Raw genomic sequence first — 21544 nt, 5'->3', positions numbered from 1 at the left:
AAAAGGACATTATGCAGCTGCCAAGACAAGCCAGAGATAAGCTTGTTCAAAAATAAAGTTGAACAAATAAATCATGCATAGCGTGCCCCCCAAAAATAGCTCTCAATGTGGCATTTTGTCTGTAAACACCCAACCTGCAGTGATAAAGAAACATCATAAAAGGCAAGCAACACTGACATTTGATCCACACAACACAGGTAAGGTTTAGATTTTCCAAAAAGTTTTACAAAGTTGAAGAATGATGACCCTAAAATGTAGCCAACCGTTGGAAAGTAAATCTTCAGATATTCCACCTTCACTGAAATTTCTCATCAAATGAAAAAAATACATATCACCCTCACCTTTAAAAATCCGTCCAAGCCCTCGGAAATCCATCTGGTCCGAACAATTGAAAACCACAACGTATTTCCCAAGACATCGTCCCATATCTTTGGTAGTTTCTGTTTTGCCCGTTCCTGCAGGTCCAGCCGGGGCTCCCCCCATGCTCATGCCCAGAGCTTGAGCCAATGTGATGTAACACCTTGAGGGTTAGAGATATCACTAGAACCATAACCGCGGCATCTAGAAGATACTTCTGGCAGATCACAGTGAGAGGAAACCACGCAAAATTGAAACACCAACAGCCAGGTCATTGTCCCGACATAACATTTTGTGGCTATTAACAGGTGTTACAGAAAAAGGCTGGGTGGTCTATGGTCAAAGATGTTTGAAAACTCTTTAAAAGGTTAAACCGCCTTTCTGATGATACTGTGTATTGACAGTCTCTGAGTATGGAAAACAGTGCATAGCAATTCCAATACTAATTTTGCAACTTTTTCTCAGAAATCTACCACATCTAAAAAATAAAATAAAATAGCATTCTAGGAAACAGACTGGGACCCATTAAAGTTGATGGATGCCTTTTTGAATCTAAGAGTTGATCATTTGATGTAGTTGAGGACCAATGGTCCCAGGAGATTTAAAACACACATTGCTAAATAATCACATCTAAAATCTATTCCTGGGAGTATCCACTAATCCATCTCTAGGACGTGCCTTCCAGAGACAAGCACAGGTCTGTCAGAGCGTGTTTCCTGTACATGTTACATAGACGCACGTACGCTCCCCAGAGCACCCTACATGCATGTGCGCCTCACGTCCCCCTTTTTCTGTTTTCCTTTCCAATCTCTTTGTTGTTTCAAAAACGTCATCATTCATGAATGGGATTTGAACTTTCATGTGATTTAGTGGTCTTTTCAAGCTCTATTCGTTTTCTGCTTCCCCACCAGACTGCCATAAGCTCTCGGCTGTTAGGAAATGGGTCTGGTTCACACTTGTACTCCCAACTACCTGCCTAAGCCCTGGCACCTAGTACTCTGTGACTATTTGCTGAATAAATGGCTTGTGCCAGTCCAACTATACACTCTTACCAGGTTCCACCGGTCCAACAGCTACCGGAACTAAAGATGAAGAATGCAACCACAGCACCAAATGAACAGTGACTCTCCATGACCCAGAGTTCATTGACATACAATTTAGCCAAATCCATCAGCAACACTGGTACAAGTTTTACTCTAGACACGTTCCATCACCCACAAGCCAGAACTGCTTTTGGTTCCTATTGTTAAACAGCATTGATTCAAACATGCTGGAAAGCGTCCTCAGGTAACAATGCTACATGCATCGGGAGTTTGTTTCAGTCTATGGCACCCTAAGTGTTCACTTCTTTTTCTTTAACTAACGTGAATATGCGAGAAGTGAGTCACCATTTTTTGCTGGTCATTGGGATTCCATTACAAGATTTGCTACTCTTTTACAAAAGAACTCCTCACAGAAATGAATCCTTTAAAGATATATATATCAGAGGCCAGAGGCATTGACATTTTGTGTCTTTTGCTGACTGCCTGGTGAAAATTCAACAAAGTTGGCCACTGGTCTCTGGGAAGCTGGATGCCATGTTTTTCTTTGTTGAGAACTTGGTTTAGTTATAGCCTCTGATTAGAGAATATGCTTAAGAAAAAAAGAAAGGAAAGGTTGGCAAAGAATGTGCTACCAAGGATTAAGAAAAACAAGTCATAACAACAATAATAATAACTAACACTGACTTGGTGCGAGGCCTGGAGCTGGGTACCTGCTTACTTTACCTCTAGTCCACACAGTGAATCCAAAAGAGGGGAAGCAGAGCAAGTAGCTGCTTTAGCCAGGACTATACAGCTGGTAGGGGCAGAGTCCAGTGGTCAGCACTCAGGTGTAACTCACGAAGTTGAGTGAATACTTCAGAGAAAGACGTGTGTTGTTAGACCTGTCTACGTTCTTTATCAAGGAGATAAAATGCCCCATCAGCCTTTGACTTCTGCTGCCCTCTGTCTGAAGTGACAGCAGCAGTAAGAATGATTCCGGTCTTCTCTACTTATGCTCACCAGTGGAAGGAAGGATTGGTCATGAAAAACACTATGAGCTTTCAGACAAAGGCACTACATCTTGTTAGCATATTATAATGACTATTTATTATCGGAAATATATACAGCTCCATCCACATGGCATCCAGCTTCCTAGAGACCAGTCGCCAACTTTGTTGAATTTTCACCAGGCAGTCAGCAAAAGACACAAAATGTCAATGCCTCTGGCCTCTGATTTTTTTTTTTTTTAAGTATTCATTTTTGTGAGTTCTTTTGTAAAAGAGTAGCAAATCTTGTAATGGAATCCCAATGACCAGCAAAAAATGGTGACTCACTTCTCTCGTATTCAAGTTAGTTAAAGAAAAATAAACAAGTGAACATTTAGGATGCGACAGACTGAAACTTTAGAATTATCACCACTTATAAATACCTACTCTGCTTTTAAAGTTCTCAAGTTTCTTTGATACAGAAAGTTGTACAATGAATACAGTGAAAACATCAAGCTGCAGAAAAGTTTATATCGTTTGAAACTTCTATGTGAAAATTAAAAAGAATTCTGACATACAAGCATTTGAAATTTCTAGGACAGAAAATAAACTGTTAATCATTTTTTTAAAATTCCTCTCATACCTTTGACTTGATGTCCTATTTAAGTTTTTCACCACAAAGATGTAACTTTAAAAATAAACATGTCTTTCATTGATGCAGGAAATATTTATTAAACACCTGTTATATGACAGAACTATTACAGAAGCAATGAATAAATCATGGGAAGTCACGCCTCAAGGAGTTGACATTCTAAAGGAAAGAAAACAGATTATTTTAACATAGGAAAAGGAACAGTAAAGCTGCTAGGTATGTTAGGGAGTGTGAGTGTTGCTGCTTCAGATGTGGTCAGTCAGAAGACCCTTTGAGGAGACCTGTAAGCACAGACCTACGGAGGAGAAGAGGTGAACTCTGCCAGTCTTGAAGGGAAAGGCTTCAGGTCAAAGGAACAGCAAATTCAAGGGCCCTGAGGCAGGAGTTTGCTGAGACTCTTCCAGGAACAACCAAGGCGCGAGGAGCTGGAGCTGAATGAGGAAGGAGAGACAGAGAAGTAGCAGGATCAGGTCAGGCCTTGTAGGCCAGTATGAGACACTGGCTTTTACTTTGGGTGAGATGGAAAGCCAAGGTGTGACAGGATATGACTTAGGTTCCAGTGTCTGAATTGAGAATAGACGGAAGGGGAACAATGGCAAAAGCAGGTTGACCCGTGAAAGGGCTGTTGCAATAATCCTGACTAGAGATTATGGTGGCTTGGACCAATGTGATGGCAGGAAAGGGGTGAAAAGTGGTCACATCCTTGATGAATTCTGAAAGTGGTGTGGACACAGGTGGTGACAGATTGGATAATGAAGTGAGAGAAAAACAAAGTCCTCGAGGATACTCCAAGGATTTTGGCTTGAGCAACTGAACGTTGGACCTGACATTTGTTAAAATGGAAGACACTTTCCATTTTACATTTCCATCACAACAGTCTGTAATGACACATTTCCATGTGTAATTTCCATCTGTAATGATACATTTCCATCACAACAGTCTGTAATGACAAAACCAAGGGAGGGTGGGTTTGTGGGGGACAATCAAACATGTTAAGTGTTTATTCCCACAACATGTAGGCAAGTGGATATTCATGCCTGGAGTTGAGGGGAGAAGCCCTGGCAGGGCGCAGACACTGGAGAGTCAACACCTACAGATACTTAAGCCCAAGGGAGGACACCTAAAGAATGAGTGGAGAAGGACAAATCCTGGAATGTCCTACATTTAGAGAGCAGGAAGATGAAGAGGAACCAATAGGAGAGGGGATGACGGGCTGATGGGGACAGTAGGAGGAGCCAGGTGAGTGTGGGCTCCTGGAAGCCACATGAAGATAGCGTATCAAAAAGCACAGAGGGATCAACTGTGCAAAAGCTGCTCAGCCAAGGAAGATGAGAACTACAGTGAGCACTGGACTAATGTCCTGAAGGTCTGCGTGACTTTTACCAGAGAGGCGGAAGAAAGTGTGACAGGTGGAATAATGGCGCCCCCAGGGCGTCCACGTTCCCATCCCGGGAACCTCTAACTACGTTACCTTGCACGGCTCAGGGACTGGAGAGACATAATTCATGTTAAAGGCCTTAAAATGGGGAGATTATCGTGGATCACCCGTGGATCTGATCTACTCTCATGAGTCTTTAGGGGAAGAGGGAGGCAAGAGAGTGCTTCAAGGATTTGAGATGAAAAAAGGAGGAAGTTGAAAGTGTGCAAGTGTATCAACCATTGTTGCTGGCAAGCCAAAGAACGCTGCAGCCTCCAGGAGCTAGGAACAATGCTCAGCTGACAACCAGCAAGAAAATGGGGGCATAGGTCCCACAAACACAAGGAAAGGAATTTTGCCAACGTTCTGGAAGGCAGGAAACAGATTCTCCCCTAGAGACTGCAGGAAGGAGCACAGTCCTGAAACCTGCTGTTAGTTCAACAAGACATGCATCAGAAGCCATGATGGATGGACTGTACAGTAATTGATTTGTGTTGTTTAAGCTTCTAAATTTGTGGTAATTTGTTACGGCAGCAATAGAAAACTAAGGCAGAGGGCCTGCCTAGAGTGAATGCAAGATAACGCAAGTAGAAAGAACCTTGCTTTTGAGGAGATTTGACGGGAGCATAGAATTACTGAGGAAACTGCAAGATTCATGGCAGAACTTTTTTTCTGGAAGTAATTACAGCATATTTGCATGTCGACAAGAATAATCCAGGAGGAAGTGCAAACTGATTGTTCTCCCAGAGTGGATATTCGGCTTTGGATGACAGCAGAAAATCTATCCTGAGATCCAGTAGGGAAAGCCAACCACATAAGGATGGGGCCTTGGTTAGCAGGCATTCTCTCCTATGACAGCATCTACCTTCTCAATAAAATAGGAACTGAGCATTCCGGTAGAGAGAGAGGAAGTGAGGGTCGTGCTGGAAGATTGAAAATAGAGCAAGTGTGAAATAGGTGCATGAGCTACAGGTGTTGCAGGGAATTCTTCACAATTGGGTATTGTCCACCTCTCTCCCCTTTAAAACAAAGAGAAAAAATCTCTAGAATGGTGTCCAACAGCATCCAGTACAAATCATCTTCAATCCGGAGGTAAGAAGGAATATAAAGAATATGAAGATGAGAAAATGCCGGGTGAAAATGAGGCGAGATAAAAATCTCTTGCTCCTCCTTCATTCTCAGCTGAAAGTGAGCACTTCATTTCCTATCACAAATGAGCAGAAGGAACACTCTAGTCGATGACAGTGCTATTACGTCAGACTTTTATACTTTGCCTGACAATATTTTATACTTTGCCTGACAATATTTTCAGTAGAATAGCCCAGATGTTCATTCTGTGAAAATGACTGAGAATCAGCTACAGCTTCTACTTAGGCCAAATATTGACTTTGATGCTCAGCCATTTTGTCCAAAATAAGTATTCATTCAGTGTATCTCCAGTCAGAGTGCACACAATTGCTTGATGTCACGGAGTTCCCGTTACACTGAGTTACAGAGCACTGGGCCTGGCAGGACCCTTGGGATAGCCTAGTTCAGCTTACAGATGAGGAAACTAACTCCAGGGAAGTGGTGTGGCAGTTCCAGCTAGCACAGCTGGTAAATAACAGGCAGAGGGCAGAAGAAAGAATACCAGGGGTGCAGGCCCACGTGCTCCTCAGTGCTGCTAACCTGCACTAACACCCAATTTTCTTCCTGCTCAAAAAACATCTAAATTGTGTCTGTAATGACAACAGGTGCCACAGTCCCCAAAGTAGCCCTCAAGGTCCACTGTGATTTGCACCTATCGGCTCATGGCAATTCATTCCCTTTCTTGCCCATTTGACTTCCACAGAGGTCATTTAAAGGTTGCCTCTCTAAAACTGAAGGCAAAGGAAGCCAAGTCTGTTTCAATCACAAAACTAAACCCCATGCAGAGACACTACTGAATTTCAAAGACTTTGGTATAAAGGAGCTTATAAACCCTGAAGAGACATTAAGCAGAAATCCCCTGAGCGACTGGAGAGAATAAAAATGTCAGGGGGCGGGGTTGGGGGGTGGAGGGGGAGCGGTTGTGGAGTCCCAGAACCTTTCCATCACCTGTCTGTGAGTGGAGTTATGACAAGCCTGTCAGTGCAGCCTAAAAATTCATTTTGGTAGATGAAAGCCACATCTGTGATGTGAATCATCATCTTGTCAGAATCTTCGTTGAAATAAAATCTGCACTGTTTCAGCCACTGGAAGTCTGTAGGGCTCTTGATATGCATGTGACACTGAAATGCAAAAGGTAGAGGTTACCACGGAGATGAGAACCATTAGACGGGCACATGAGCGTTTGTGTAGACGGCTGAAGCACGTGGAATATAATATGAAGCACGTGGAATCAGTGACAGCCCGTCCGGTGACGTCTCCGACATCACCATCCAAACCATTCGTAAGATACGGGCGCGGGAGGTTTCAAGAGAATCCTCTAATTACGCTCCTCAATTTAAACAGCATGATGTATTTCAGTAGTAAGATATTCATTTCTTAAATTTCACCCTTAAATGCCCAATACCACAGTCCTAGCCAATACCACAGTCTACAAAAAGCATGTTTGGGAGTTTAAAAACAGAACTAAACAATCTCATGAGGAAAAAGGCTTCTCTCGTGATTATGAAAAAATACATTGTCGGGTTGTTGTTTTTTTAATCCATCAATTGTTTTCCTACAATTTGCAGAGGACCAAAAATTTCTAATACCTAATGGCAGGTTATTGCCCAGAAATACTTTTGTCTAAATTTTTGAACCAAAATTTTAAACCGCTTTAATCATTTTTCTTTGACAAATGAGAAATCTAAAGTTATCCTGAGCCCTTCATTTCTCCGAGAGACAGAGTATGCTTAACTACGAAGAGAAGAGATTAGCACACAACAGGCTGAACGTGCTATCTATATTTCCATGACATCAGAAACTATCTTTCCTAATCTTTTTTACATAACAAAGTGAGAGATGGTCTAGAAAATTATTATGAAAATAAGAGCGTCTTGCCTCTTATCTAATTTCCTACTTTATGGTAGAGGACAAATTTCATTTCTTTTCATATTTCCTATTTTCTATAGCTACTAAACTCTTTCCCACCCTGTTCTCTTTTCAAAGGCAAAACTCTGCGTGACACCTGAATGTCACAAAGTATATTAGAAAAGACCATTTGCAGTCAATGACATGAAAGGTAGCAAAACTTGTTAAAGATGCAATTTATCAAAAGCGGTAAAGGAAGTACTAAGCAGCAGTACCAGCAATATTACTTAATTCTGTAGCAAGAAACTTCATCTTCAACTAAGAACTAAAAGGAGCACAAGACAAATGAAAGCTTTTCAGGATGCTACATGACATTTTTGCATTAAAAATAATCACATAAAGAATTTTAAAATAAAGTCTAATTGCCTCAATAACATTTTAACAGAGGTTATCGGGACATGACTGAAATTTCGGCTAAAGACTGCAAAGAAAATCTGACAAGCAAGCTCTCATCATGAAGATGATCCTCTGCCTGAATTTAACCTCTTCTCTGAGTTCATTCAAACTAATTCCAGTGGGTAAACACAGACAGAGGCTAGGGTTTGCTTTTCTGTATACGCCACAACATTTAGCAAGCATTTACCAGGTCATCAAAGATATCCCTTTGGTGGACATGAATTGTGATCAAAGTCTCATATTTCACTCGTTCCATAGACCGCAGATCCTTCGTTGTGATCTCTATCAATGTATTCAGCAGCTCCAGGAAAGACTGATTGGTTTTCTGCATGATTTTTTTATCAAACTTGGCATTTCTAAGGGCTTCTTCAGAATCCCGTGTCCATATCATTTGAATTCCTAATAACCCAACCTTATGGAAATGAAAAGGACTATGTGAGTATATATGGCAGACGAATACATTTAAATAGAAATTACAAAGGAGTGCAGAGTTCGGATTATTATATTGCGCAAACGTAAGTTATCCTGGGTTGCAGCAACTTGGTATGATGTATCACAACCTACAGGAAACTCTCTTCACATTGTTTATCTGACAACCGTACAGGCTGTACTAAGTATGTACAGCCTCCTGACATATCTGTAATTTTTTTCTTAGAATTTTCAATCATTCATTTTAAGGCATATTCCTCCCTACAGAGATTTTAAGTTACTCGCAGGGAAAGATTATGTGTTAAACCTGCTTTCCCCAACCCCCAGGCTAAAACAGGGTTTACACATAGTAGATACTTGCAAAATCTTTATTGATCACAATGACCAAAAAAACATTGTTTTCTGTATTTTAATGCTGGAATGTATTTCTCATTTTCCTGGTCCATTTTTAGGATTTATGTACTAAAGAGATTCAGTTGGGGAACAAACAACTTTTAAAGAAAATATATCAAATATCTCTAGAATACATATATGTGCATACATGTATACATTTATATAACCAAACAATCTATAGTTGAAATCTTTAAGCTTATCTATGTTTAACAAAGTTTTACAAAAATCTTAATATTGGTCAAGAGTTAAATTGTAGCCAGTTGTATAGTTTATAATAGACAATGTATGAGCTCTAAAATGACTGTTCTATAAAAAAAAAATACTTTCCAATTTCAATATACTGACCTGAGCAGGGAAGGAAGAAAGAAATTCAATCAGCTGGAAATCTGCTTCTTGAACATTTTCAGCTGCCTGGCGAATCACAAGATGTAATGAGGACCGAGATTCCTCCAAGAGAGAATTAAGCCAAACTTCCACATTGCCCTCTGCCATCACAGGTTTATTCAATTCAATCGTCTCACCCTCTCGAGAGGAAATCGACAAAATGCGATCATAGATCTATGTTAGAAGCCAAAAACAAAAAGCTATATTCATATAAAGAATGGATTCTTCCAGTGCCCTCTTGTCTGTGTTATCCTTCTCATAGACGGTAAGCTACAGATCATAAGATAAAAGCCAAAATAGGATATAAAATCAATTTCAAAACAGTCAAAAATAAGTTATCCATGAAATCTAAAAGGGAATACTAAATCAATTCCAACCAGTCTGTACTTGAGAGGGGAAACTTGTTTTCTAAAAGAATTATTCAGTACAAATGTGATGATCAAAAATCACTCTCGTTTCCCCACTGAAACGGAACTCTCTAGAGCCTGTCATCCACCCCACAAGCCTATCAGGTTGACACAAGCAGTGACCTGCCCAATGTGATCAATGCAAACACCTCACGAGCTAATTCCAATTGTGTACTAAACAGTGTGCTCTTCACAGGAGCTCTTGGTCACACATAATATTTTCTAATTCAAACCCAGCTCCTACTCACGTCATGTCGTTTTGATTTCCATGCAGTATGTCATAATGAGAATAGCATGGTGTGTGAGTGTCATGCAGGAACTCATGCGGGGTCTCTGCTCCCACTCCCCACAACATGGATGGATCTTGAGAGTATAATGCTAAGCGAAATAAGTCAGACAGAAAAAGCAGAGAACCCTATGATGTCACTGATATGTGGTATATAAACCAAAAACAACAAAAGAACAAGACAAACAAATGAGAAACAAAAACTCATAGACACAGACAATAGTTTAGTGGTTACCAGAGAGTAAGGGGGGTGAAGGTGGGAGATGAGGCTCAGGGGGATCAAATATATGGTGATGGAAGGAGAACTGACTCTGGGTGGTGAACACACAATGTGTTTTATAGATGATGTAATACAGAATTGTACACCTGAAATCTATGTGATTTTACTAACAATTGTCACCCCAATAAATTTAAAAAAAAAAGATTGATAGTGTAATTGCTAAATTTCTGTTGAATGTTGCACTGCATAAAAACAACTTCAGTACTGATTGTGATATCGTCTTCTTTGGCACCCCAGGACTAGCCTCATGCCTGACATGTAGCAAGGGGCATCAACTTAGATGGCTGGCTTTGAATTGCTTACAATGGAATCGCTCTACCAGTGCACTAACTCTGGACTCCATGGAGCCAAATTCCCGGGCTTTGTACACTCCCTTTGTCCAGCCCGTGATATTTGCTCAACAAGAACAAGTCGCATGCTAGGGTGAATGAATGAATGAATGGTACTAAGGATTTGCACGGAGCACCAGAGGGGAGCTGAACACATCGTCAAACTGGTAGGGACACTTCCCCAGGGAATGGATGGATCAGACGGGATCTTCTGACAGCTGTGCCAAGGTGGTCTCCCTCACACTGAATGATCTTTGTTGAGTGCCATACAACTCCTTGATTCTAGAAACTTGTTGGGAGTGTTTAAAAAAAGAAAGAATTCAATTGAGCGTGATGAAAACCAGGGAAGACCATCAAGCCAAAAGCTTCTGAAGCCTGATTCAAACAGTCAAATCACTATGGCAATTCTGTTTGGTGAAGGCACTTTTTTATGAGCCCTGGTTTCCTTGTTTTATTGAATTTCTAAACCGTTAACACGGCATGCAAAACCACAAATGCTATATACAATGCATTCCTAATCATAGTTAAAACTATTTGTTATTCAAGTCTACACTGGATATTAAGCAATCACCGAGTTCTGAAGTTAAATTGGGCCCAAAAGTTTGTTTTCCGTCACCTTGCTGGCTGAGATGGTCAGGGAAGTAATCCTTTGTAAAGCACAATATCAGGGAGCGATTTATTAAAGACAGATGTGATCCTAAGACACAGTCACTGCTGGCTAGAAATTAGAATCAGGCAAACCTTGTCGTGGAATTTGACGGTTTTAATGTTGTCAAACACGTTCAGCAAATGGGCTTGTATAGTGTGTGTGTCTGAAGCCTGTCCTAGGATCTCCAGAAGGGCGGGGTCTGAGACGAAGAAGAACCGTGGAAAGCAGAGTCGTTTTTTCTCCAAGTATCTAAGCGGGAAGGGAAAAGATAAATGGTATAAACACACAAAGCAGGCCTCTCTTGGAATAAATTAATCTAATGGGAAAGAGGGAAAGTTTTGGTGATAGATTTCCCCGCATACGGTTTGTTCAGTGCTTTTGTGTTGTTTTTCGCACTACTTTTGCCCAGTAGCATTCCATATTCTAACAGGGAGACAATTATTTTTTCCAGAATGACTGGGAAGATTTCTTCATTTTTCACAAATGTACTAGATGCATTTGACTTAATCTGGAAAACCTTGTACTTTCTTTGTAGAGAGCGAGAAAAATACACACAGGGTGGTTTTTGGTTTTGTTTTTGTTTTGTTTGCAATCAGTGCTGTATCTGACAAAGGCTGCATCTCACTTGTGGAATTGTATCTTTAAAATTCCAATGACTCCATCACAGAAGTAGAAGCAAAATGTAGCTATGAACGAGCTACATGACCTTGGCTGTGTTCTCTGTCTGGAGTCACCAAAACCCCATCAATGTTCCCTTCATCGCCTGCTTTCTACCACACTTTTGTTTCTGTATTTGCTCCTTTTATGGTGACTCTTTACGTGATAGATATTTTTTCAGTTATTCTCATACCTATACTTCTGTGTCTTCATTTTCTAACACATTTTGCTATCTTAATGCAGTTTTAACTATAGTTTCTTTTCGAAATCTTACCAGAAATCCTTTTTTCAATTTTGCCCTTTTTTAAAATTTCTACTTCTTCCTTGTCATTTGTATTATTCATTTGTTTCCTGAATAAAATCATAGGGGGGGGGGTATTTTTATTTCATAGAAGCATAATCCTATTTCATAGAAGCAGAATCCTATTCCATAGGAAAAGAGTTTTTACTGGGACTGCTTCGATCAGAGGCTGGCTCTAAGGGCAGGCGTGAGAAACTCCTGATGGTCCAAGTTCACTCAACTGCTGGACCTTTGTTGAGTGGGACGAGCGGGATGAGGACAAGAACTAAATTCCTCAACACCAAAGAGAGGGCTTTCTGTCAGAGAATGAAACAGGCAAGGAAAGGAAGGAGATACAAAGGGAGGCTGGTGGGGAGGGAGGAACCTGGGGAGGAAATGGGCATGTGTAAAATGATGACACCAGGTGAGCCTTGCTGTGTGGGTTGCAGTTCTCCTCCTCCAAAATGTCTTTCTATATACTGACTATTCTAAAGAGATTAACAATTTAGAAAGGGAGATATTTAAAAGCCTATGTATGTCAGTTATAAAATAAGTAAGTCCTGGAAACATGATGTATAGCATGGCGACTACAGTTAATAACACTGTATTTTATATTTGAAAGCTACTAAGAGAATAGATCTTAAAAGTTCTCATTACAAAAAAAAAAGAAAATGTAGCCACCTAATGGTGAAGGATGTTGACTCGACTTATTGTGGTGATCATTTTGCAATATATAAAGATATCAAATCATTATGTTGTACACCTGAAACTAATATAATGTTATATGTCAATTATACCTCAATTAAGAAAATAAAAAATAAATAAAAACATGCGTAGATAACTGTTTTTACACTATTACTATTTAACATATTTCTACTTACTGATTTTTATCTTAATTAGCCAAAAGGGAAAAAAAGAAAAATATTTATTCCTCCCGCAATTCACTCAGCCTCCATATATATAACAGTGTGTGTGTCTGTGTATATTGATAGATACACGAGGCTCTCATTTCTGTATCATCTTGACTGTGTTCACTACACACTGTTCATGTTGTTCTTGGTTGAATATAATTCGGATATTTTTACAAAAAGGATATCAGAAAAATAGGTGTATTAATTTTTAAAAGCAAAGACTGTAGGAGAATGTTTGCAGGCTCTTGGCCCAGTGATGGGAGATGCCTTAAGTCCTACAATCCCAACATCAGCACAAACCCAGGAAGTGCTTGGAGAGAATATAAGGCTTTAAACTATCCGTTTTATTCGCGCAACAATGTTAGGCGTGAATTAGATCTTAGCTAAAGAACACTGACTCGGCGAGTGCTGTGGAGTCTCTCTGGTCCATCTCTAGGATGCTACGAGAGGCTTTGTAGAGCCAGTGGACTTACCCAGTAAGAGATTTCTGGCATATTTCCAACTGGTCCAGCAAGTGTGGTAATAGCTGCCCCATGGTCTCATCTCCAACACAACACTGGACCACATTTGGCATTTCATGTGCCCGATTCATGATCTTCACCCAAGATTTATCTATATTGGAAAAGCGCTTGGCTTCCTATGAGAACAAGGTAACAAAGCACACTTGGACACACCTGTGATCTGGAGGACAGAGTGTTCCACATACCTCCTGCAGAGGCGCGATTTCTAACCAGTCTGGATACCCCAGCAACCCATGCCTGAAATGTCACCCATGTCCACACATGTGCAATCCTCCTTGGGCCTTTGGCACTATTATACCAACCCCTTTCTTAAATAAAAACCTTTAGCTCAACCCTGGTAGCCCCATTATGTTAACTAGAAGCAGGAAACAGGCACAAAAATAATAATACAATAACGAGACAATTTGGGAGGAAAGGACACTCCCAATTGTTTTTACCAGATATCTCTAAATGAAGTGAATTTTATGTTTTTCAAGTTTCCTACACTAAGCATTGAATTGCTTGTGTATTTGGAAAACAAAATAACCATTTAAAAATAAGATACAAACTTAATTTTAGTATAATCTCAACATTGCAAAATTTTTTAAATAAATTTTTTTCAGGCAAAATGGAAAATGCACAGATTATTTTGAGAGTAGGAATAATTTTTATTTTCTTCTTTAAGCCTTCCACCAATGGGCATGTACTCTCAAATGGGAGAATAAGAAACCCCATTTAGCTCCTTCAATATCGTATGTGCAACTTTCCATTAAGTCCAACTTGAGATTCTTCTCTACCCATCAAGAAAAAAAACACAACCAAATATAAAAGCAGAAATAAATAAATTTTAGACTATACGAAGACATTTCAGTGGCAGCCAAAAAATAAATTGACTAACAGATCTGTTCTCTATAACTAAACTAAAAACTAAAGAGAAAGCTAGGACACCTAAGTGAAGGGAATACAACATAATCATGTCTCTAAAACTCAAATTGAGTGTTAAAATGTTAAAATTTTGCAAGTAATTTAAGGTAATAGAATAAGAATCCTTGAGTTTGCTAAAAAAATGAATTTTAAAAAATATCTCAAAATACACTACACATATACCTAGTGAGATGATTACATGTAGATGAGAAAAACATACTCAGCTTCTTGAGAAGAGGCCTTTTTGTTTGGGAGCTTTTTTCCTGCATATTTCCACCCCTCAATTGTACCATACAGATTTAATTGGATATATTGTATAGTGTGAGTTGTTTTAAACTGTCAGCAATAGAAGAACAAATTATCTTAGCATTGTCAAGATAACTGCTCCATAATTCTACACTCTTCCAAATTCTACCTTCAAATTATCTGAAGACGTATATCAATTACACAGGCATTCAGTCTTTGTTCTTTTTAACCCTCCATCTCCTATAAAACCTCAGAGTTTTATAGCATTCTGACTCTGATTTTCATGCCCTTTCTTTTCCACAGTTACTTGCTTTGAAAAACAGTTCAACAACAACAACGAAAAGATTGGGGGAGCGATAGCTCAACAGAGGTTGAAATACTATTGCATCTTTAAAGGAGTTATTAGTTAGTTGTTAGACGGTTCTCCGTGTTAAAAATCTAATGAAATCATAACGAAAATTCTAAAACCTTGGGAAGTTGCTTAGCAATATCTCCTCCAACGAAGACGGCTTCTAAGTACAGCCACAAGTTTTGCACCATCATCCAGTTCTCGATGATGTCTGTTGAGTTGGAAAGTAACTGCACCCATTTCTGAATCTGGGCTTTGAATGGCATATTGTACCTAAAATGAGAAATATGTACAGCATTTAGGGTTTTTTGACATTTTGTTTTTATTGTTGTTGTTTTCCAACTAAAAAGCTTTTTTTAAAAATCCTAACTTTTACCTGTTTCTTTACAACGTTGATTATGTCATTGGCTTTTAAAATGATGCTGCCAAGTGATAATTCATCACCATTTATTGGGCATTGTCAAACCAACTTTTTCTCTTTGATCCAGAGAATAGAGAGGTGGGAGACAGATCACATAAGGAGCAGATCAGGCATTAGAGTTGATTCCACCCAGCTACCACAATATTATATTTTTGCTCGTTGTTGCTACGGCCAAGAGAGTAATAATTCTCTCTACTGAGCTTCTGTGTCTATTTCATGGCGTCCCTGATTTTTCATATAGTATGGAGCAATTACAGAGCCACTGGTGGAGGCCAAGCAACTAATTCAATTTTCAAATATGATATCTGGAATCTCTCTTTAGCCTCTCCTCTTCTGAGTCTCTTTCCTACTTCCCATGCCCTGACGCCCAACCTACCCATGTTGGTGTGTGTATCTTGGGGCAGAGTGGGAGGGGCTTATGCATGTATACATGAACACCTGATAGCCACATTTCTGCCTCTACCAGTTAATCTATCTTTCCATTTTTCCTCTTGGGGCAAAAACTGACAGTGGTTTCCCAGTGTCTTTTTATCCTCATTCTTTAGCTATAGAATGCCATTGCTGGACACATGGCTGCTCAGTTAAAATACTGAATTTCCCAACCTCCTTTGCAGCAGTCCCACAACTAAGTGCCACATCAATTGTTCTCAACCTTAGCTGCACATTGAAATCACCTGGCAAACATTAAAAACTACAATGCCTGCCTCAGTACAACCCCTGAGGCTCTGATCCAATCACTCTGGAATGTGGTCCAGGGGGTGGGATTTTTTTAATTCCCTAAGGTGTATCTAGTGTGTAGCCAGGCTTCTAGAGGAAAAGTAAGCATCAACGTTGGATGTAAGGGGAATTATGGAGGAGAAGGGTCACACCTAGAAAAGATAGAAGAATGAGCCATACAAAGCTTGGGTCTCTGGCGACATGGTGGAACCCCACTCCAACCTAAACCATCAACCTTGGAGCTTCTTTTACATGAAAGAGACACAAACTTCAGTCTTGTTTAAGTGATGTTGTATGTGGTGCTTTGGTTATTTTGCATAAAAACTTAATCCTAAATGATTATCATCGTTTTCCCTCGTCTCTGTCTTCTCCCTTTATTGCTCTCTCTGGTCTAACAGTATATGGGGCTTCAAGTCTTCTCAAGCATTACTCATACATTAGTGAATAAATTTTTAATTTTCCCATTCTTAATTATTAAACAAACTGTTTTAATAGTCCAAACTGTTTTAATAGTCCATACATCTTTCTGGGTTTTTTTGTTTATGCTTTTCACTGGGATGTAGTTTCATAGCAACAGAGACCTTTGTTTCATTCACTCTTCTCTCCATAGCACCAAAAAGGGCGCATGGAACATAGTGAATGTTCAACAAATTTATGTTGAATCCCTGTTCCTCACACAACTCTGTCTGTGGAGTCAATGCCATCGGTAAGGAAAGTTTCCCCATCCCTAACACAAATAATTTTTACTTGATTTATACGTGGGCCTTTTCTACCTCCCTAGGATGCATTATCTTCCATCTGTCCCTCATTCTGGTTGCGTATGAATTGTAACCAAATTCATTAAAACTCAACAAATCCTAAGTAGTTCAGACTCAAGGTTACCAATGGTCTGAACCTCAAAGATGTAAGTTTATATTCTATACTACTCACTTCAAATACTTAGGTATACCAAGTAAGTGGAACAAAGGAATTTTTATCAAAACAGTATTAAGTAGTTATTGCTTCCTACATTAAAAGTATAGATACACATACATTCAGGGAAAAGAGTGGCCTTTTAAAGACAGAGTAACACAATTCCTATCTTGGTGGTAACCACATTATATACAATTACCATGTATTTGATAAGCTCCTGTTGAACAAAAATTATGTCAGAAAGAGCAAAGGGAAGCAATGAACAGAGAGAACGCAAGTTCATGAGTCTATGGTTTGCTTGGCCCAAGCATGAGGACTTGCTGTGACTGTCAAACTGAAGTATTTAGACTGGTATCGGTCTGCACTGTTTTGCTTTCCTTTATGAATTGAATTCATTCTCTATCTTGATCCATCATCTCATTAAATATGCACACCACCAGCGGTTCCTAGTCCATAAACTTATTGACAAAGGTTTGCCAAGCAGCGTGATCATTCTGAAAATCAGAATAATTTTCCCCCTGGACTCTTGAGCCTGTTGAGCTGTCTACTGTGCGGTGAAGCTGCTTATCAGCAGCAAAGCTGAAATGTTCCACAAGATCCAAGTGGTTAATTACATGCAGCATTATTTTGTCCAATTGGTGGTCTCAAACACACCCCACAAATAGAGGATAATGAAACAGAAACAGTGTTTCACATGCTGGGCCAAAAGGCTAACATTAAAACAAGTATTGTTAATGAGTAAATTATGTGAGGGATATTGCTGCATTTTTTAAATTAATTTCTCTTGAAATGTGTGTTATTATGAGTCTCAAACCTCAGGAAAACGATGGAGGTTCTCCTACCTGTTGCTCAGCAGGGAGCCCAGCAACATCAAGCTGTCCTCCATGTTGGCGATGATTTCCGAGGTACTGTCCCCTCGGAGGAGCAGCTCCCCACGGGTTTTAAAGCTGCCAAATGTGAGTGTTTTGCTGTCCCATTCATGAACCACTTGCTTCAGCTTTTGTTCGATGTCTCTCTCTTTCACAGCACTGATACAGATGTCCTATTAAAATCGGAAGCTCTCATTTTATCACATGAAAGTCACACATCCTTCTGGAATAACCTGGGTTCTTCACTCTGTGTGCTTCATATGTGTCTAAGAATACTCATATTTTCAGATCTAAACTGCAATGTAATAAATGGTCTTTGTGTATATAGATAGACATTTAGAAATAGAGATGGAGATAGAGATGTTACTAAATAACAGAGCCTTAATTTGTAAAAATTTCCCACCAAATTATTCCAGAAAGAAAGACAACAGAAAAGACGTGCAATGACAGAATACTATTCAACCATCAGAAGAAAAGGAAATCCTGCTCTTTGCAACAACATGGATGGACCTTGAGGACATCAGATTAAGTAAAATAAGTCAGACAGAGAAAGATAAATACTATATGGTATCCTTTATATGTGGAATCATAACACCAGACCTGAAAAAACAGTGGAATGGTGGTTACCAGGGGCTGGTGAGTGGGGGAAATGGAAAGATGTGGTTTAAGGGTACAAACTTGCAGCTAGTAGATTAATAAGTCCTGGAGAGCTAATACACAGTACAGTAATTATAGACCACAAAACTGCAGTATAAACATTAAACTTGCGAAGAGATTATATCTTAACTGTTCTCACCACTAGGAGAAATGGTAATTATGTGATAAAACAGAGGCGTTTGAATGCTGCAGTATTATTGCAATATAAATGTATCAAATCAACATGTGATACACCTTAAACTTACACAAAGTTATATGTCAAGTATATCGATATTTAAAAATTGGGATGAAAAATACACAATAACCCTTTAAAATTTGAAACTTTAATCAAAGACTCAAAATTTAATGTGTCTCTGATTTACCTCTGAAATCAAACCGGTGCAGTACCAGAGGAGGGAATCAGCAGAAAGCTGACTTCTTCCAGCTCTCGGATCACTTTCCCAGTCTCCTCTGCAGCCTTATCTTCTCCCGGACCGTGAGCCAAGCCCTGTCTTTGCCCTCTTCTCACCTCACTCTCTCTCTCGGGGCAAGCTGTCTATGCCCAGGCAGTCGCTAACCTTTTGTACCTCCAGGCAACACACACATCCATTCGCCGACTGGATTTCTCTGCTTGGATGTGTCAAGGGAACCCCAGACACAACTTGTGAAATATCACACTCATGCCCAAACTCAAGCTCACAATCTTTGTACCCTGTCACTCAACCTGATTCCCTTCCAACAGTCCCTATTTCAGTGATAAATACCATCATCTATATAGATATCATAGCAAATCTAGGGTTCACCTTCAGCTTCCCCCTTGTTTCTCCTACCACGTTCCCTTCATCACCAAATTCTACCAGTTTTTACCTCCTAAAGACCTCTTCAATCTTTTCTCCCCTCTCCAGCTTCACTATCTGTTCCCTCACGCAACACACCATTATCTCTTGCTGGGATATTCTTATAAACTCCCAATGGGTTTTCCCATCATCTTCCCCTTGCCCTCCTCCAGTCCTTTCTCCACACTGCTACCAGAGTGATCTTTACAAAATGAAAAACTAACCTTGGCATCCCCTGTTCAAAATACATCTCCTAGCTGGCTCCCCAATGCTGCAAAGACCAAAATAAATAACACGTTCTAGCCCCACTCCACGTCCCCAATCTCAGCTTTCTCTTCTCTCCCCCCTCCCCAAAACCCCTCCCCTCTGGCTTTCTTTTCCCCCAAACACACCTTGGACTCTTCACTCATGCCTTTCCATCTGCCTGGCACTGTCTTTTTGGCACTTTCCAAGCCCCTCTCCCCCACCACACAAGCAGACTCTGCTCATGAAGTCAGTCATGTGCAAGCAGCTCACCCTTTTCTACCCTCATCACCCTTCCCCCACCTCCCAGACAGGCCAAGCCCTTTATTGTAGGGTCTCCATTGAGCAGCATGGTTTTCCTTCACTGGTACTTACCATGGCTTGTAACTATAACTTTATTTGTACAAATATTTACTTAAACAAGCTTTTTAATGGGCTATGAATGCAGGAGTGCATCCTCATTTGTCACAGAAACACTTGCTGAAGGTATCAACAGTTGAATGTCCCGGTCTACTACTGTAAATATCCCGGTCTACTACTCTGACATCCCACCGTGTAGGAATACTATGAAATAAATCCCATGAGACCTTCCAGTCTCCCCCCACAGTGTGCTTTCTATCGACTGTACCTCTATTTCCTCTTTGTGTTTCAGGAGCGGTGCCTCCATGATGTTTCTTAACTTAAAAGTTTCATTCCGCACATCTAGACTATGGCCAGTGAGAGCAGCTATCCTTTCCCAGTGCCTGTCCGTCATGGCCTTGTTGCCCATGTGCTCCAGCAGTGGACAGCACTCGCTGAAATCATCAATGGTCCTCTTCAGATCCAGAAAAGCCTGCCAGTCCTTGGACGCCCGGGGCAGCTTCCGACACCTGTGACAGGAAGCCAACGTGAGAGCTCATTTGACTACAAACCCAGAAGTCTCTAGTCCAAGAGCGTCTGCCAGCACTTCTGTCAACAATAGTCACTTCAGTGTGGACGTTCCTCAAAAATTACAAATAGAATTACCATGTGACCCAGCAATCCCTCTCCTGGGTATCTACCCAAAAAATCTGAAAACATTTATCCTAAAGACACGTGTGCTCCAATGTTCATTGCAGCTTTGTTTATGGTGGCCAAGACATGGAAACAACCAAAATGTCCTTTGATAGATGAATGGATAAAGAATTTATGGTATATATACACAATGGAATACTATTCGGTGGTAAGAAAAGATGATATAGGAACATTTGCGACAACATGGATGGATCTTGAGATCATAATGCTAAGCAAAATAAGTCAGACAGAAAAAGCAGAGAACCCTATGATTTCACTGATACGTGGTATATAAACCAAAAACAACAAAAGAACAAGACAAACAAATGAGAAACAAAAACTCATAGACACAGACAATAGTTTAGTGGTTACCAGAGGGTAAGGGGGGTGGGGGGAGGAGATAAGGGTAAGGGGGATCAAATATATGGTGATGGAAGGAGAACTGACTCTGGGTGGTGAACACACCATGGGATTTATAGATGATGTAATACAGAATTGTACACCTGAAATCTATGTAATTTTACTAACAAATGTCACCCCAATAAATTAAAAAAAAAAACTTTAATTTAAAAAAATAGTCACTTTGAATATGTATCATATTTTTAAATCTCATGAGTCAGAGGGTATCTGTTAATAGATGATAGTTTTATACTACAAAAAAATTCTCCCAATCAGGAAAGATTGTTTTTCAATCCTTCATAACAATTAACTAGATAAAAGGCATCATTTTAAAGGACAGAGGTGCCTCCCAGTTCAATTCAATTCTACAAACACAGCTTAAGACCCTACCAAGTACAAAGCAGAGCAGAGGGTATCAGGCAGTCAGCCAAAAGTATAACAAATGACCCTCCACTTTCTTTGGGTTTAATCCTTGAAAGGGCATAGAAAAACCATGGAGCTGTTGTTTTTATTCTAGGAAACCATCTAACATAAGCTTCAAATGTTTGATAAGTATAATATAAACAGAGATCAGGTACCTCCGAGCTGC

General features: G+C 39.9%; 1 protein-coding gene across 2 annotated transcripts in view; it reads right to left on the bottom strand.

The window, feature by feature from the left end:
• Nucleotides 1-21544, bottom strand: part of DNAH5 (dynein axonemal heavy chain 5) — a 241550-nt gene that overhangs the window by 114201 nt on the left and 105805 nt on the right. For both annotated transcript variants that reach the window (XM_081054213.1, XM_081054212.1), the window contains exons 28-36: nucleotides 20153-20393; nucleotides 17783-17982; nucleotides 15010-15163; nucleotides 13345-13508; nucleotides 11116-11272; nucleotides 9034-9246; nucleotides 8054-8278; nucleotides 6511-6683; nucleotides 342-520 (exon numbers count right to left, since the gene is read on the bottom strand). In XM_081054213.1, coding sequence (XP_080910339.1) covers nucleotides 342-520; nucleotides 6511-6683; nucleotides 8054-8278; nucleotides 9034-9246; nucleotides 11116-11272; nucleotides 13345-13508; nucleotides 15010-15163; nucleotides 17783-17982; nucleotides 20153-20393 — 1706 coding nt within the window. The remainder of the gene's footprint in view (nucleotides 1-341; nucleotides 521-6510; nucleotides 6684-8053; nucleotides 8279-9033; nucleotides 9247-11115; nucleotides 11273-13344; nucleotides 13509-15009; nucleotides 15164-17782; nucleotides 17983-20152; nucleotides 20394-21544) is intronic.

Source organism: Rhinolophus hipposideros (genome assembly GCF_964194185.1).
Source record: "Rhinolophus hipposideros genome assembly, chromosome: 7".
In the NCBI taxonomy this organism is placed as follows: domain Eukaryota; kingdom Metazoa; phylum Chordata; class Mammalia; order Chiroptera; family Rhinolophidae; genus Rhinolophus; species Rhinolophus hipposideros.
This window is presented reverse-complemented; position numbering and strand designations above follow the sequence as displayed.